This window comes from Carcharhinus amblyrhynchos, chromosome 2, assembly GCF_965287045.1.
Source record: "Carcharhinus amblyrhynchos chromosome 2, sCarAmb.v2.hapA, whole genome shotgun sequence".
Classification (NCBI taxonomy): domain Eukaryota; kingdom Metazoa; phylum Chordata; class Chondrichthyes; order Carcharhiniformes; family Carcharhinidae; genus Carcharhinus; species Carcharhinus amblyrhynchos.
Window position 1 is genome coordinate 54,352,169 of NC_137325.1, and position 17,386 is coordinate 54,369,554.

Consider the following 17,386-nt stretch of genomic DNA (forward strand, 5'->3'; position numbering starts at 1 on the left):
GTTTTATTTTATAACAAGGGGAGACAGTGGTTAAGTGGTATAATCACTGGATTAGTTCTCCACAGAGCCAGGGTAATGTTTGGGGGACCTGAGTTCAAATTCCACCTTGATGGATGGTGAAGCCAGAATTCAATAAAAATGTAGAAATAAAAGTATAATGATGACCGTGAAACCATTATTGTTGTTAAATCCCATTTGGTTTACTAATTTCCTTGAGGGAAGGAAATCTGTCACACTTACGTGGTCTGGCTTATGTGATTCCAGATCAACAGCAACGTGGTCAACTCTTAAAAATGCCCTAGAGGTGAGCAATATATGCTGGCCAGCAATATCCACCCCCCATGGATTACAAACCAAAAAAAACCTCTGAATTTGTCATTTGTGTTGAAGATGCATTCTGTGAAGCACAAGTTTTAGTTTTGGAATTAAAAGTAGTGTTGTAGATTGGACCCTTTTTAGTTCAGTTATTTTGATGTCAATTATATTTTCTTGAGATTTATACCTGTCTTGAGATGTAAAATTGTTTCCTCAGCATAAAGCACAAACTCAGGAGACTAATTGTTGAAAAAGAACAACTAGAATTGCAGCTGAAGAATGAAAAGGACGAGAAAGATCTATATAAGGTAATAAGTATTCACTTCAAGTTCCTTATTGTAAAATTGGTCAGGTGCAGTGACCATATAGACAAAGTCCAACCGAATGCTTAGACTATATAACATAAGACTCCAGTACTGGAATCCCAGTACAAGCCCTGACATTAATCTGATGTTCAAAATTTAGGCATGAAAGAAGAAATCTTGAAAGGAACCCATCCGGAACATCCTCCATCCTGTTTCTGCAGTTCCTGATTTCCCCATGCACTTTGATGTAAATGGACATAATATCTTGCTGGGAAACACCCTGAAAGTAATAAAATTAACTTGGGTAGTTGTAGTTCTGGTAGATACCAGGGAGAGGAACTATTACAAGAACTAACTTCCATACCTTTTGATATCTTCCACGCTATCACTGTCTTCTGTATGTATAGAGTTTTTCTCTACAGAAAAATCAATAATCCCAATCACTATACCTAGAGAAGTGGGCTTATTTCTCTGTTGAACTCTGATTAAATTTCTGAACAAAAATAGCCACACCTAAAAACCACAGTCGTGGAGCTGCCTCAGTCTAACCAAAGATGTAAGGAGAAAGATGGCCACCACAACCTCCCCTCTCCCTCAGGGCCAGGAGTATTTCATTCTAGCAAGTACAGCTGCCTACCTATGGGGAGCTGGCAGCCCAGCCATGCTGGATTGAAGAGGGAGGGACAGTTGCGGCCCCCCAAATGGTTGAGTATTGGGTGGGGGGGGGGGGCCTTTGGCATTGCCACCTTGGCAGTGCCAGCCTGAGTCCCCTAGTACTGCCCAAGGGGCAAAGTGCCAATGCCCAAAGGGCAGTGTCTGATGGGAGTGGGGCTTCCTGGGGTGATCGGGAGAGGGGAGTGGTGGTGCTCCTGCTGCCACTTTGCACTTTGGCTGAATGACAGGGGGAGGAAGGTCAGAGATCCAGGCTGGGCATCTGGGTGGGCTGAGGATATAGGGGGAGGAGGCTGGCCTGGACGTATCAGCGATCATTTGTGAGTGGGTTGCAGGGCTGGCCAGCGATCGAGCTGGCTAGCAGTCAGGAGGCCAGCAGATGAAGGCCACTGCTCATGTGCTGATTTTCAGCACTAACAGATCGGTGCATGTGCAGTGGCCTACTCGGCGTTAAGCTGCTGGCCCCACCCACTGGTTTCTGGATGAATCACGCCAGTACACTCTGCAGTGCACAGTGTGGGAGATTCATTTTGAAACAACCGCTGAAAAAGCCAGCGTGATTTACTCCAGTTTTTAACTAAATTTGACACTTCGAATTTTTTTGGGAGAATTGCCCCCAATATTGTTAGGAAGGTATTCAAGTTCCATTATCCTTATATGGATTTTCCCTGTTCTCACTTCAAATCTGTTACTGTCTGATTTGAAACTTCGTAGAAAGTCACTTTTGGTATGAGTGTATGATATTGTGTTTCACACTTGGATTTTAAATGCTAGACTGTGACATATTTGATTGTTACTAGCCATCTAGCCAAAAATAAATTTTATAACTAATCATGATCATTTGCAGGTTCATGCAAAGAATACAGAAATTGAAAACACAAAGCTGGTTACAGAGATGCAGTCTTTTAAAAGCTTAGATGCAAGTAAAGAGAACATGCTGGCCCATTTCAAGGAAGAAGTGGGAAGACTACAGCAATGTTTGTCAGAAAAAGAAAAAATGCAAAAGGAAATGTTAGTTAACTCTGCTAACTTGGTAAGAAATGTTAATTGAAAATATTAAACATCTAAAGTAACATCAGTTCCTAGTGAAGCTTCTTCAGGTGCCTCACCATCAATAGATTATTACCAGACATTTCAAATTTCTACAACCTGTTCTGTCATACTTTTTGCTCTGTGACCAAGGGAAGTATTAGATTAGTTTTGCTTTGCTACAATATTTTGTTTATGCACGATTGGTAGTTTGCTTGTACATGTCAGAAAATTAATGAATTTCGATGTGGCTAAGTGGTAAGTGCATCATATGATGCAGTATAAAGCTATACAGATCAGATAGTGATATCAGTTCAATGCAGGCATTTGTCTCATTGTCAGTGGAATGGGAAATTAACAAAATTCCTGCTCCTGATAGTTCAGTTATCTCCTTTAGAAATGGCACATGTGGAGATATGGAGTGAGAATATAATTAGTCTTGAAGCTATTTCCTTCCAAGTTTAGAGGGCTTGACAATGCTTTCTGCATGTGAAGATTAACCATATAAGAAAGGTGCTGTTGGATAACATTTGAATTGTATCCCTATGAGAATCAACATCTTATTTTTGTGCAAGAAAGAAGCAGCAGGGAAAAAAATACCCTCAACTACATTTTAGTAAATCTGAGTGAAAAGGGGGTGAGGATTGGTGTAATGAAGAGAGAAAGCAATAACTGATCATTAAATACTGGATAGAATGGAATCATTGTCTTTAGTCTCCACTACCATCTCTACTCCTTAGCCACCAACTTTATCCCCTAGCCTGGCAGCTGTCTGAGGCTGAACCAGACATTTCACAACTTTGATGTCACGTTATACCCCATGATGAGCTAGCAATCGTATAACCACACCATCGCCATGGCTCCCTATTCTTTTCTCCATAATATCTCCTGACTCCACCCCACTTCAGCTCATCTACTGAAACCATCATGTTTGCTACTTTTAGATTTAACTCTTCGCTTGCACTCCTGGCTGGCGTCCCACATTCTCCTCTATAAACTGGAGGTCATCCAAAACTCTGCTGTTTCATAACCTGCACCACATCCTGTTCACCCATAACCTTCTGCTCGTTGAGGTACATTGACTCAATTTTAAAAGTCCCATTCTTATCTTCAGATTTTCCATGGTTTCTCCTTTAGCCCCACAACACTCTGAACTATCTGCACTCCTCATTTCTGGCCTTCTGGGCATCCTGATTTTAATGACTCCCTACAGGTAACCAAATCTTAAAAGTACAGATAATGTGAATGGAGAGAGGGTTAAGTAGAGGTTAGAGGTGTATATTGTCTCCAACCAGGACAGTTAGTGAGATTTTGCAAGTGCAGGCACGTCGTGGCAGTTAGAGAGTGTGACACGAACCCAAGATCCCGGTTGAGGCCATCCTCAAAAGTGTACCCACAGTGCAGTTAGGGAGGGATTGCCAGGAATTTGACCCAGAGATGAGAATATATTCTCAAGTGTGGTGCAATAATTTAGTGAAGCATCATGTTTGTTGTTTAATTTCACTTAAATGAACTGAGGTATATTGTTTGACAGGAATATTTTATCCACCAGCTGGAGAGATCAGTATAATATTTCAGCATTATTTTATCAGAAAACAGGTTCATTGTTAATCTTGTTGTCCCAGATCGTTTTGTGTACGAGGTAACAAGAGCATGGAATGATGCAGAGCAGGAGGGCATTCAGCCCAACATGTCTGTGTTAGCTCTCTGAAAAAGTTTTCCAATTAACCCCACCTTTGTATTTTTTTTTGTGATCCCCTAATTTTTGTTTCAGAAGGAGTATGAATTTGTCTGCAAGCAGATCTTTAGGGTGTGAGGAAAGGCTTGTGGAATGTACTTGTATAGTAATGGAGAGTTATTTTTCTTCATTCTGGGAACATAAAACTTGGGAGCAGGAATAGGTCTTTCATGTTCCACCATTCAGATAGATCTGTTTGTGATCCCAGCTCCACTTTTGTATAACTCTTGACTCCCTTGTCCAAAAAAAAATTATTTAACTTAGCCGTGTTTAAATTTAAAGGCCCAGTCATCATTACCTTCTGGGGCTTATATTAGCTACCTTCCAATCTGCAGGAACCATTTCAAAGTCCAAGGAACTTTGGAAAATTACCACTATCTACTATTTCTAGGGCCACTTTCTTAAGTACTGTGGGATGAAGATCATCAGGCCCTGGAGAATTATCTACCTTCATCCCATCATTTTACCCAAAACCATTTCTCTACTAAAATTCATTTCCTTTAGCTCCTTACTAAAACTTGTTGCTCTCAGAATTTCCAGTACATCATTCATATCTTTCTTTGTGAAGTCAGAAGCAAAGTATGAATTTAGTTCTACAGCCATTCCTTTTGACTTGTTGAATTCCCCTGTTTCTGACTGTAAAAGGGACCTACATTTGTTTTTATCAATTGTTTTCCCTTTACATATACCTAGAAACTTTTAGTCAGTTTTTATGTTCACTGCTAGCTTACTTTCATACTTTATTTTTCCCTTCTTAATCAAACCCTTGGACTACCTTTGCTTAATTTTAAATTGCTCCCAATCCTCAGGTCTGTTGCTTGTTCTTGCCGGTTTGTATGCTTCTTGAATCTAATATTATCTCTATATGGTTTGGCCACAGTTCCCTTTCCACTATTGAGCCAAGTAGGAATAAACATCTTTTAGAGTTTACCTATTTGTTCCTTGAATGACTGCCATTGCCTGCCCACTGTCCTTCCTTTCAGTCAAGTTTCCCAGTACGTCATAGCTACCTTTATTGAGATTCCTGGTCTCACAGTCAACAACCTCACTATCTACCTTGATAAAGAATTCTATCCTATTATGGTACTCATCCCCAAGGATTCACTCAACCAGACTGACAACTAATCCTTTCCCATTATTCCTATCCAAGATAGTTCATTGTCTTGTTGGTTCCTCAGCATTTTGGTCCAGAAAACCACCCCATATACACCCCAGAAATTCCTCCTCTGTGACTAATTTGACTTGCCCAATCTATATGTGGGTTAAAGTCACCAATAATTGCATGTTCCTTTATCACATGCATCTCTGATTTCTTGTCAAATGTCATTCCCCACATTACCACTACAGTTTGGTTGCCTGTATACCATCTCCATGAATGTTTTACAGAATGAGTTACAGAACAAGGAGATCTAGGGGTACATGTTCATAGCTCCTTGAAAGTGGAGTCATAGGTGGACAGAGTGGAGAAGAAGGCATTTGGCATGCTTGGTTTCATCAGTCAGAACATTGAACACAAGAGTTGGAATGTCTTGTTGAAGTTGTAGAAGACATTGGTAAGGCCACCCTTGGAATACTATGTGCAAAACTGGTCACCCTATTATGGAAAGGATATTACTAAACTCGAAAGAGCGCAGAAAAGATTTACTGGGATGCTTCTGGGACTTGCTGGATTGAATTATAAGGAGAGGCTGAATAGACTGGGACTTTTTTCTCTGGAGTGTAGAAGGCTGAGAGGTGATCTTATACAGGTCTATAAAATAATGAGGGGCATAGATTAGCTAGGTAGTCGATATCTTTTCCCAAAGGTTGGGAGGTTTAAAACTAGAGGGCATAGGTTTAAGGTGAGAGGGAAGAGATACAAAAGTGTCCAAAGGGGCAATTCTTTCACACTGAGGGTGGTGAGTGGAACAAGCTGCCAGAGGTAATAGTAGAGGTGGTACAATTTTGTCTTTTAAAAAGCATTTAGACAGTTACATGGGTAAGATGTTTATAGAGGAATATGGGCCAAATACGGGGAATTGGGATTAGCTTAGGGGTTTTAAAAGAAAAAGAGTGGAATGGACAAGTTGGGCCAAAGGGCCTGTTTCCATGCTGTAAACCTCTGACGTCCTACCACCTCCAGAACTGGTCCCAATGCCCCACGAATTTAAAAACCCTTCTCCTTCAACCATCTTTTCAGCTGTATACCCATCCTCTGTCATGCTGTTGCTACTCTGATTAGCACATGGCACTGCTGGTAATCCCTTTTGCTGTTTCCCTTTCATAAAGCCCTGTTGGCTGTGCCTGATCATATCCTGATTTTCTAAGTATTCTGCTGTGGCCTCGGGATGATGGTCTCTTGTCCTATGACAGACATTTGGATAAATAGCCACAGTTTTCTGCTTTCTGCTTCTCTCCTTTCTTTGATAAAGGTGACACATTAACTATTTTCTAACGTGCTGGAATCCTTCTGGAATCTTAAGAAATTTTGGAATCTTGTAACTGTGAATAAATTACTATTAGTGCCAGCATTTCTTTTAAGACCCTAGGATGCAGACTGTCTGGTCCTGGGGACTTGTCACTAATTGGGTCGAATGGCTTTTACATAAGAACATAAGAACATAAGAAATAGGAGCAGGAGTAGGCCATCTAGCCCTTCGAGCCTGCCCCGCCATTCAATAAGATCATGGCTGATCTGTTGTGGCTCAGTTCCACTTTCCCGCCCTCTCCCCATAACCCTTAATCCCCTCTCTTATCAAGAACCCATCAACCCGCTTCTTAAAAATATTTAGCGAGGCAGCCTCCACCACTTCAACGGGCAGGGAATTCCAGAGATTCACCACCCTTTGAGTGAAGAAGTTCCTCCTCAACTCTGTTCTAAACCGCCTCCCCTTTATCTTGAGGCTGTGCCCCCTAGTCCTACTGTCTTTTTTGAGCGGGAAGAGTCTCTCCACCTCTATCCTATCCATCCCATTCATCATCTTATACGTCTCAATGAGATCTCCCCTCATTCTTCTAAACTCTAACGAGTACAAGCCTAGTTTATTCAGCCTCTCCTCATAGCTCAATCCCCTCAACTCCGGTATCAGCCGAGTAAACCTCCTCTGCACTCCCTCCAGGGCCAAAATATCCTTGCGCAGGTGCGGCGCCCAAAACTGCACACAGTACTCCAGCTGCGGCCTCACCAATGCCCTATACAGCTGCAGCAAGACCTCCCTACTTTTATATTCAATCCCCCTTTTATTGCACCCTTTCCCTGGTGATGGCCATTGCTTTATGTTCAACCCTTGCTATCGCTACTTGATTTTTAATTATTTTTGGGGAGTTAACTCTTCTACCATGAAGACAGAGGCAAAATATCTGTTCAATGCCACTACCATTTCTTTGTTTTCCACCTTAGATTCAGAAACCGATAATCCTATTTATGGATTATCAGTTCCTGAGGCTCACAGGAACAGTGCTAGCTTTAGTTGCTCATATTCCAATACTTACAAAAACTTGTTATTATATTATTAGCGAACTTTCTATCATACTGTTTTCTGTCTCTTTATTATCTGTGTAATCATTCTTTGCCTGTTCCAGGGGAACAGGGTAAAGAGAAATCCCTTACTTTCCTTGCCATCCATCCGTAAGCAGACCTGTTTCAATTTTTGAAATAAGCTGTGGCGTGTTCCCCAAATCCTGTCTGTGAAGTTGATTTTAAAACGATTAGCACCAAAACACTCAAATCAGAAATATTGTTTATTATGCATTCAGTGACAAATATGCAAGTGCACAAGTTGTAAATAGGAAAGAAAAGAATGTTATCACTAGGGATAACTTTGAAACAAAGAACGAAAGATCTGATATTAATTCACATGAATGTCAGTGTACATTTGAGGGTTCCTTCACATTGGAGTTTTCTTCATGTCAGAGTTAAGATTCAGGCAGTTCCGCTAGCTGAAAGCAGGAGTTATGGAATTCCTTTAAAGTTGGTGATGTCGCAACAAGATGAGGTTGGTGTACAGAGACTTGGTCCGCTGTACTGGCGATGGTAGAAATTTTCCAGGGAATCAGGCATCACAAGTTTCAATAGTTTTCTCTTTGTTTCAAGTTCAGGCTGGGGAGATAGACCCTTTTTTTGTTGATTGTAATGGACCCATACAGTGATAGGTCTGAAATTCCACAAGGATGAGAATCAAGTTTTGTCCTATAATTACTGTTGGAAGTTTCCAGAAATATAACTAACTTGCAAATCCTGAGACATGAAGCAGCCATAATTTAGGTCCAACAAAGTCAATTTTTAAGAGTGCAGTCAGTAAATTTTGATTTGATCAGTTTATGATCTCCATTATGATTAATGAACATGATGCTCGTTTCCCAGTTCAGCTTTGTTGGCTTTACCTCTTAGTTACCTTCAATTAGGTTCAAAAAAATTCGTCACGGACCCACACTTTTTGCTTTCAAACTGAACATGAAATCCTACCATATTGTAATCACTGTCTCCTTTGAGGTTATTGATTAAATCCTGTCTCATTGCACATTACCAGGGATAGGATAATCTGCTTTCTGGCTATCTCCAGAATGTGTTACTCTTAAGAAATAGTCTTGAAAACACTCTGAACTCGTTCACTGAGGTGGCACAGCGGTTAGCACTGCTGCCTCACAGTACCAGGGACATGGATTTGATTCCTGGCTTGCGTCACTGTGTGGAGTTTGCACACTATCCCTGTGTGTATGTGCGTTTCCTCCCACAATCCAAAGATGTGTGGGTTAGGTTGATTGGCCATTCCTAATTGACCCTAGTTTCAGGGAGAATAGCAGGATAAATATGTGGGGTTGTAGGGATAGGATGGGACTGTTGTTGGTGCAGGTTTGATGGACTGAATGGCCTCCTCCTGTACAGAAGGGATTCTATGATTCCAGGCCCTTTTATCAATCTGATTCTCCCAATTTACACGTAGATTAAAGTTGCGCATGATTATTGCAGGATCTTTATTTCATGTCTCGTTTATTACTAATTATATGCTTTGTCCTACATTGCTAACTACTATTAGGTAGCCTATAAATTATTCCCGTAAGTGATTACTTACTGTTACTATTTCTTAACTCTATCCAAACTGATTTTATATCCTGATCTTTCAAGCCAAGGTTTATCTCTGTATATTGAACGAATGCCATCCTTAATAAACAAGATGTCAATTACGTTTTGACATTCAGGCCACAGCCGTAGCCATTTTTCAGCCATGTTTCTGTAATGCCCATCAGGTCATACATATTTATCTGTGTGGTAACAATTCATTTGTTTTGTTACAAATGCTGCATGCAAATTCAGCATCTTAAACTCTTTTTTGTTTAGTTTTTCTTGTTTTGCAATTACTGGTTTTACCTGCTGATGCCCATTCTGTCCCTTCTTGTCACCCACTGGTAATTATTTGCAAATTGCTGCCCTATTACTGTGTTGTTTCCATTTCCTTTGCTAGATTTCCTCACTCATGATCCTTTTTTCCCTCCACCATTTAGTTTAAAGTCCTCTCTATTGCCCTAGTTGTACAATTTATCAGAACACCTGGCCCCAGCAAGGTTCAGGTGTAAACTATCCCAATGGTATAGATCTCACTTACTTCAATACTGGTGCCTGTGCCCCATGAGCTGAAACCCATTTCTCATGCACCAATCTTTGAGCGACACATTTATCTTTTTAATCTTTTGTCCCATTCTAATTTAATTGTGGCTCAGGTTATAATTCAGAGATGATTACCCATGAGGTTCTGTTTTTTAATTTGGTCAGTAGATGCTCATACTTGCTCAGCAAAAAACTGTTTCCTAGGCCTACTGATATGATACAACCCTATGTGGACTATGACAGCTGGGACTCCACTGCTCTCTCTAGCTGTAAGCAGATGTTCTGAACCCTAGCACCAGGCAGACAAGACAGCCATTTGGATGCTTGCTATAGTTCAGCCTCTAGCCCAATGACCCTGAGCTGATTCTCTTCGAGCACCAGACACTGATACTGGTGTCCAGGAACCCTCACATTCTGTAGTCACATCACATCTCCTGCCCTACCATCATGTGTTTTAATGAACTAATTATTTATTTTCCTTTTTTAATTTAGTGCCTCTTCTTACCTTTTCTTGCTGTACTAACTTAAACCTTAAGTGATCAAATCGACCGTTACAATTTATTAAGAGCACAACTGATAAATGCTAGGGTACTCCAAAACCCAGAAGGGAACTTGGGAATGAATACCTGCGCTCAACTGTATTTTGGTATAATGCCAGCAAAGATGTGAAGATAAGTGAAAAATGTCCCAGACTGTTTTGTAGTGTTTTTAAACAAATTAAATGTTTATTAAAGGATAAAACACAAGTCAACTAAAAATGCACTTAATTACATTAATGGCTGTCCACAATATCTTTACATTTACCCAGTTCCAAACCCCCTCTGTTTTCCTAACCTCAAAAGCTAAACTGTCCAAACAGGTTTTTAAAAACGATGAGCAAATTCCAGCAATGGTTACCATACCAGACACCTATATTTTTTGAGTGCTTCTGATTTAGGATAGAGACAACAGGCTTCTCAAACAGGCCTTCTGCAGGCATAGCTTGTTGGGAGTGGACCTAGCTTTCTGCTGTGTGGATTGCAGCCTCAAACAACTCTTGCATTGGGTGAATTTGCCTCTGTTATCTTCCCTTTCCTGAACTAACCTTCTCAGAAATTACTCTTAATTACCTTTAATACCTGAGTCTACCTTTTGGAATGTAAATGTGAAATTCACCCCCATCTTCTCTTTACCCTTTGCCACCCCATCACTCATTGTTATCAGACTAATCATTAAATTAAAGCCTCATCTCTATCAACCCAGCCAATCTGATGGTTTTCCATTTTAAATGTCCATTTTAAAAATAGCTTGTTTTACCGTTAAACATACAAACCACCAGAACACATTCTCAGTTCTCCGAATTCTTACGTTTTCCAATTTATCACAATGTCCTAATGTACTTAAAATATTTTTTCCCTAATTTTCAGCTATTCACATATGGTCCCTGAGCAGTTACTCATCAACCAATCAACTTTCATGAATTCCTGTGGAATTTCACCTTTACAAACTGCAATGCCCACCTCTTCTTCCCAGGTCCTGGGTGGTTGATGCCCCCACCCCGCTCCCAGTCTGGAGCGGTTGAGGCCCCACCCCGCCCCCCCCCTCCCTCCAGGGCAGTTGATGTCCTCCTATCCCCAGGTCCTGCTGTCTACACAACCAGTACCTGAAAGGCACTTCTAAATAAATGAGCATTTGAAATTAATGATGTTAATAATTGGGATTTTATTATTTTCACATTGTACCTTTTGGTTTACGAATTTTGCTTTAAGATACGGAGACTTTTTCTGCATTATTCCTATCAAGGGATGAATCATATGTACATGTGATGTATCTCGTTAACATCAGTTTTGTAAAGCACAGAGAGAGACCATTCAGTGCATAGTAATTTCTTGGAAGAGTTGTGTCCCACTTCCTGACTCTTCCTCCATAGCCTTGTAAATTTTTCCTTTTTATGTATATGTTCAGTTCCCTTTTAAAGTTCTTCAAACTTAAATTGTGCAGATTGGAAGTGGATGTTAATTCCTCACGTTTGTCGTCATCTTCGTATTTATTAGTTCCCATCTTCCCACTTGTAGTTGGCTTACTTATATAAACCTATTATTAACTGCATAATCTGATGACTGGTTCTCACAAAAATCACCAAAAATCCTTTGGGAAATGTTTTGTTTTGTCTTATCTTAAAATCTTGAACATCTACGTTTAATTTTAAACTCAAATTAATGAACTCAACTGGATTTTTTAATGGTTAGAAAATATCAGTTCTAATAATTTGCATGAGGTTAGATTCCAGTTTCTATCCCCTATGAAACAGGTAGGTGATGCACAAAATGAGTAACAGGCAAGAAATTTCAAACTTTGTTTTAATTCTTAAAACCAAGAAGTTAAATGTTGAAAGCAAATAAAGCCTTTGAGCAAACAGGTAGAAAGGGTGGACACGCCCATTACCTGACAGTGAAGCAAAGGGTACAGGAAAGTAGCTTGGTAGTTGAAAAGCATTGGAGCAATCTGTGGAAGATGAACTTTAGAAATCGGAATGAATAATGATGTGAAGGGACATGCGGTTCGGGCAGGAGTATGTGCGAAGTGTTCGCAAGAATTTAAAATGAATCAGCCAAAACCAAAAATGTGAACCCAGCTTCAAATGAATGCAACACTGCAGCAAGAAAGACATTTTAAGTGAAAGCGGCAGGTAATCGTTGCTATGTTGTTAACATTTTTGAACTAAATTGATAATTTTTGTAGGAAGGTGGGCTGCTCGTTTCTGAAAGAAATGTACCTGTCATTTGTTGACAGTACACCATTTTCAGTATTTTGTGCCTAAAACTGATGACAGTCAGTAGTTTTGATTTGCATGTGTTTGCTTTGTTTAACTTCTCAGAAATCCTAGGAATCAAATAGCTAAGTGCTTTCTGAATAATGAAAACAGCTTTATTGCTAATTGGCTGATACTTTTCTCTTCCAATTAAAAATTGGAATGCAATAAACATTCATATCTTTGGTCTGTTCAAATAATCAAAACAACAGCTATAACTTATTTTCTCATGACTGCTGTGAACACCAGGATGAAGTATCTGTTCTTCGTGAACGTCTACGTAGAGCTGAGGAGCATGTGCAAGCGAGCGAGCAGAAAATCGCTTTGATGGCTCAAGAGCTTGCTGATACTTCCAACATTCGTGACAAAACCATGGGTGATCTGCACAGTGCACGAGTAAAAATTGATTTGCTGAACAATGAACTTGCTGACGCTGAGAAAAAATATAAGGGAGAGATACAAGTGCTAAAAGCTGCAATATCAAAAAAGGAAAAGGTTTGTATTAAAACATTTGCTTCATTTTTCTGTTCTGATTTGGATATTAATTTTGCAGAAATTTTTTTCACCCGCACCCCTTGTGCCCTGCCCCTCCACATCCCCTTGGTCAAGCTACCTGCCTGTCCAAGTATTAGAAAAGGAGCACCTGTTTAATATTTAAGATTTGCGTTAATCCCCAACTTGTCTTTTGGAAAAAGCAAACTCTCTAATTGTACAAAGACTCTGAAATTCACAAGTACTTTTCCAACCTGAGAATTTCATGCACCAAAAACAAATTTAATGACCTGATTGGAATCTGAACTTACAGCTAAACTTTTGACCTAAAAGGTGCCAAAAGATAGCCGTTAAACAGTTGGTTACTCCAAACAGTCCGATTGAATCAACTTGGTTTTAATTATATTTTTATTCATTGGTTTATGTCTGTTTTAATTTGAATTGGCTTTAGTACTTTTATTGGTAAATTTTTTTCTGAATTGTTATGCTGGTGTGTTCTGACTAGAATAATTACAGATTTAAATAGTCATCAACATCCCCTTCATTACAGAATCACAGCACAGAAGGATGCCATTTTTGCCATTGTGTCTGCACCTATTCAAACCAGCATCATGAATTATCATTCGTGATAAGAACAATGTCCCTTATCACGACACATTGTTTTTATTCAAGTAATTATCCAATGTCTTTGTGGATACCTCCATTGAACCTACATCCTCCACACTTCCAGGCAGTGCATTCCAGACCCGAACCACTCACTGTGTGAAAATGTTTTTTCTCACATCACGTTTGCTTCTTTTACAAATTGCTTTAGATCTGTGCCCCCTCATTCTTGATCCTTTACAAGCGGGAACGGTTTCTACTTATCTCCTCAGTCCAGCCTCTTACCAGATTTCCCCTCAGCTGCCTTCTCTTCAAGGAGAACAGTCCCAACCTGTCCAGTCTATTTCCTTAACTGAAGTTTATCATCCCTGGAACCATTCTTGTAAACCTCACCTGCATTCTGTTCAATGTGTTTGCATCCTTCCAATCGTGCTGTACCCAGAATTGTGCACAGTATTCCAGCTAAGGTCTAATTAGTCTTGTATAAGCTCAGCATAACCTCCTTGCTATTGTACTCTAAGCCCCTATTAATAAAGCCCAGAATCCTACATGCTTTATTAACTGCTCACTCCACCTATCCTTCCACCTTTAATGACCTATACACATATACGCTCAAGTCTCTCTGCCCCTGCATCGTTTTAAGAATTTTACCCCTTATTTTATATTGTCTCTTCGTGTTCCTTCTACCAAAGGAGGCATTATCTCTCACTACTTAGCATTGAACTTCAAGTGCTCCCCTTCTGCCTATTCCATCAACTTGCCAATTTTTTTGAATTTTTAAACTGTCCTCCTCTTCACTGCTTACAATACTTCCAAGTTTTGTTATGCGCAAACTTTGACATTGTCCATCTGTACACCAAATGTGTAATTGGTCAATGCAGTGCACACCAGCATAGCATTTTAGGAATTATCTACCAATAAAAGTGTTAAGTACTAATCTTTTCAAAACTTAAAGGCAATTTAAATGAAATAGACATTAATCAATGAATAAGAAATATAATTAAAACCAAGTTGATTTGATTGGACTGTTTGGACTAGCTAGCTATTTAATGGCTAAGCTATCTTGGAACCCAAGCTTTAGTCAAAAATTCAGTTGTAGGTTGAGATTCCAATCATGCAATTAAATTTGTTCTTGTGTAATTTATCTGTTGCTGTATGTCTGACCTGTCTCACTCTGAAGTAGCTGGACTCTGTTCCCTCAGGGACAAAATTAACATTGCCATCAAACCTGCCTGCTGTTGTCTGATGAACTGGCCTGTATAGAGGCCAGCAGTCCATTTCCTGACAATTCCTCTTAACAAACCATGACCCCACCACTGAATGCAAGCTATCATCTCCATGTCTGTTACTGACTACTTCTTCTCTGGAGATCTTCTCCCAGTGACCTTCAACCTCAATAGTTAGCCCTCAACATCCCACTCATACCTCTTTTCCAGGATCCATAAACAGGGCTGCCCTGGTAAAACTGTCATTTGAGCCTGCTCCTGTCCAACTGAATTGTCTCAAATCTTCCTTCCCTTGTCCAGTTTCTTCCCACCTACATCCATGACTATGCTGCTGCCCTTTCCCACTTTAATGGTTTCTAATTTCCTGCTGCTAACTGTCTCCACTATAGATGTCCAATCTGTCTAAATTACCAGGACAATTTGACACCTGTCTTCTTCCTTAAACGGAGGCTGAACCAGCCTTGATCAACCACCATCCTCCTCTGCCTGGCTGAATGGTTCTCACAATGAAACTGCTTTTTCAAATCCATTTACTTCTTCCAGATAAAAGGTGTTGCTATGGATAATCGCATAGGTTTTACCTAAGCCTCCTTTGTGGAATATACTTGTGGGGAATATTCCTTGTTCCAATCCTATTTGGGACCTGGTCCTTCATACCTTTTTCTGGTACATCAATAGCCATTGTTGTCAACCTGAACAGGAAAATTTAATGAATATTGCTTCCAATATTCACCCTTTCTCACTGTCACGAGGCTCATCTCTAAATCTTTCCCTCCCTTTATTAACTTACTTTCCTCCATTTCTGGAGGTAAGCTATTAGTAAATATTCACTGCAAGTCCACTGACTCCCAGAACTGCTGACAACTTGCCCACATTCTGCTTTCTCTAAGAACGATGTGGATATGCCGGCGTTGGACTGGGGTAAACGCAGTAAAAAGTCTGACAACACCAGGTTTTAGTCCAACTGATTTATTTGATAGTAAACTCACTAGCTTTCGAGGGGTTTCCCTCTTCTTCAGGTGAATGGAGAGTTTTTACTGTGTTCTAAGAACTCCATTCTGTTCTGTCAGCTTCAACATCGTCATCACATCTATTTAGATAATGCAACCTTCCTCAAAGTAGACACTGCCCCCCCACCCAACCCACAGGGTCCTGGACTATATCCATACCATTTTCCAAACTTCTGCTTTTACTCCTTTCCCTCCCTTCCTGAACTGTGATAAGGTTTACCTTCCAGTCCACCAGCCTTTATACTCCTCAGATCATCCTTCACCATTTTTGCCATCTACAATGTAATACTACTACCAAATACAACATATCTTCTCCTTTTTCAGCATTCCAAAGGGACCATTCTCACCCTATTGGTTTTCCCAACTTGTCCCCTTTCACTTGCCTAAAACCTGTTGCATTTCTATTTTTCCCTGGTTCTAATGATAGGTCACAGACCCTTAAACTCATTCTCTCCACTGATGCTTCCTAATCATCTGACTATATCCAGCATTTTCTGTTTTTATTACAAATTTCTAGCATCCATTATATTTTGCTTTTGTACAATACTGTAACTTACCAGGAGTAACAATGGAAACAGGACATTGTGATCATTCCACCCAGTCCCATGTGCTCTCTCCCAATTTTCTGAAATATTGACTAATTAGCAGTTAGTGAGGCGAGGCTAAGTTGATTTATTTTACACTAAGTGGATGTCAAGTGTGATTACCTACTGAAAGCATCTGAAACAAAAATAGCAAATACCTTTTCGTTCCAGACATGGTTGTTAACTTTGGTGATTACCAGTTGGGTGAGCTTATTAAGATTCCCATTGTCTCTTGTTCCAGTAGCTCCGTTGTGACTGTTGAATGTGAACTAACTTCAACGTAAAAACAACAGTTTTACCTAATTCATACCTCTATCTTTCTGTGGTAACACAGAGCAAAATGGATCAATGCTATATGGAAATTAATTGGGCAGTTAAATGTTAAGCATATTCAATGAAACATCATTACGAAGTCCTTGAAGATGGAAATCTTGGGACAGCGCTCCTATCTTAGAGATGCAAATTCATCCTGGCAGCAGAATAATGTGATACATTGCATGGTATAACATAAAAATGCTGATCACTTGGTTCACTGTGAGTAGTGTCAAAGGGAATTAATAGTGCACTTCAGAGAACTAAACATTTTACAAAAATTGATATTAGGGTCCTGCAGTGGTTGACAGTACAGTGGAACAAGAGCTGCATAAAGAAATTGAAGATTTGAAGCTTAGGTTGCAGATGGCTGCCGAACATTATAAAGAGAAATACAAGGATTGTCAAAAACTGCAAAAGCAAGTTGTCAAACTCACAGAGCAGTTGGTGAGTAAAATGTTTTTATTAAACTACTGGTGGTAATGTGACAAATTGAAATAATTTGAGATCGAAATTTGTATATGTTGCATTATTAGTATTCTAATTAGCAAGACGATCCCAAATTCTGTGGGAAATTCACATGGTACGGAAAATGTGACAGCTTTGAGAGCTTAAGGAAAGCTTAGTGAAGCATCATGAGCAATTGAGATAGGGAGTCCAATATAAGAAGCAAGAGTTAACGCATGTGGCAGTGCTCTATTTTTAGCTGAAGTTGTTCAGCAGAA

The 17,386-nt window shown here is 39.8% G+C and overlaps 1 protein-coding gene across 4 annotated transcripts in view; it reads left to right on the forward strand.

The window, feature by feature from the left end:
* Positions 1 to 17,386, forward strand: part of tax1bp1b (Tax1 (human T-cell leukemia virus type I) binding protein 1b) — a 140,000-nt gene that overhangs the window by 65,927 nt on the left and 56,687 nt on the right. For 3 of the 4 annotated variants that reach the window (XM_080205882.1, XM_080205890.1, XM_080205898.1), the window contains exons 7-10: positions 533 to 623; positions 2,140 to 2,325; positions 12,684 to 12,929; positions 16,953 to 17,108. In XM_080205882.1, coding sequence (XP_080062008.1) covers positions 533 to 623; positions 2,140 to 2,325; positions 12,684 to 12,929; positions 16,953 to 17,108 — 679 coding nt within the window. The remainder of the gene's footprint in view (positions 1 to 532; positions 624 to 2,139; positions 2,326 to 12,683; positions 12,930 to 16,952; positions 17,109 to 17,386) is intronic. The other variant, XM_080205907.1, reaches the window with a different exon arrangement.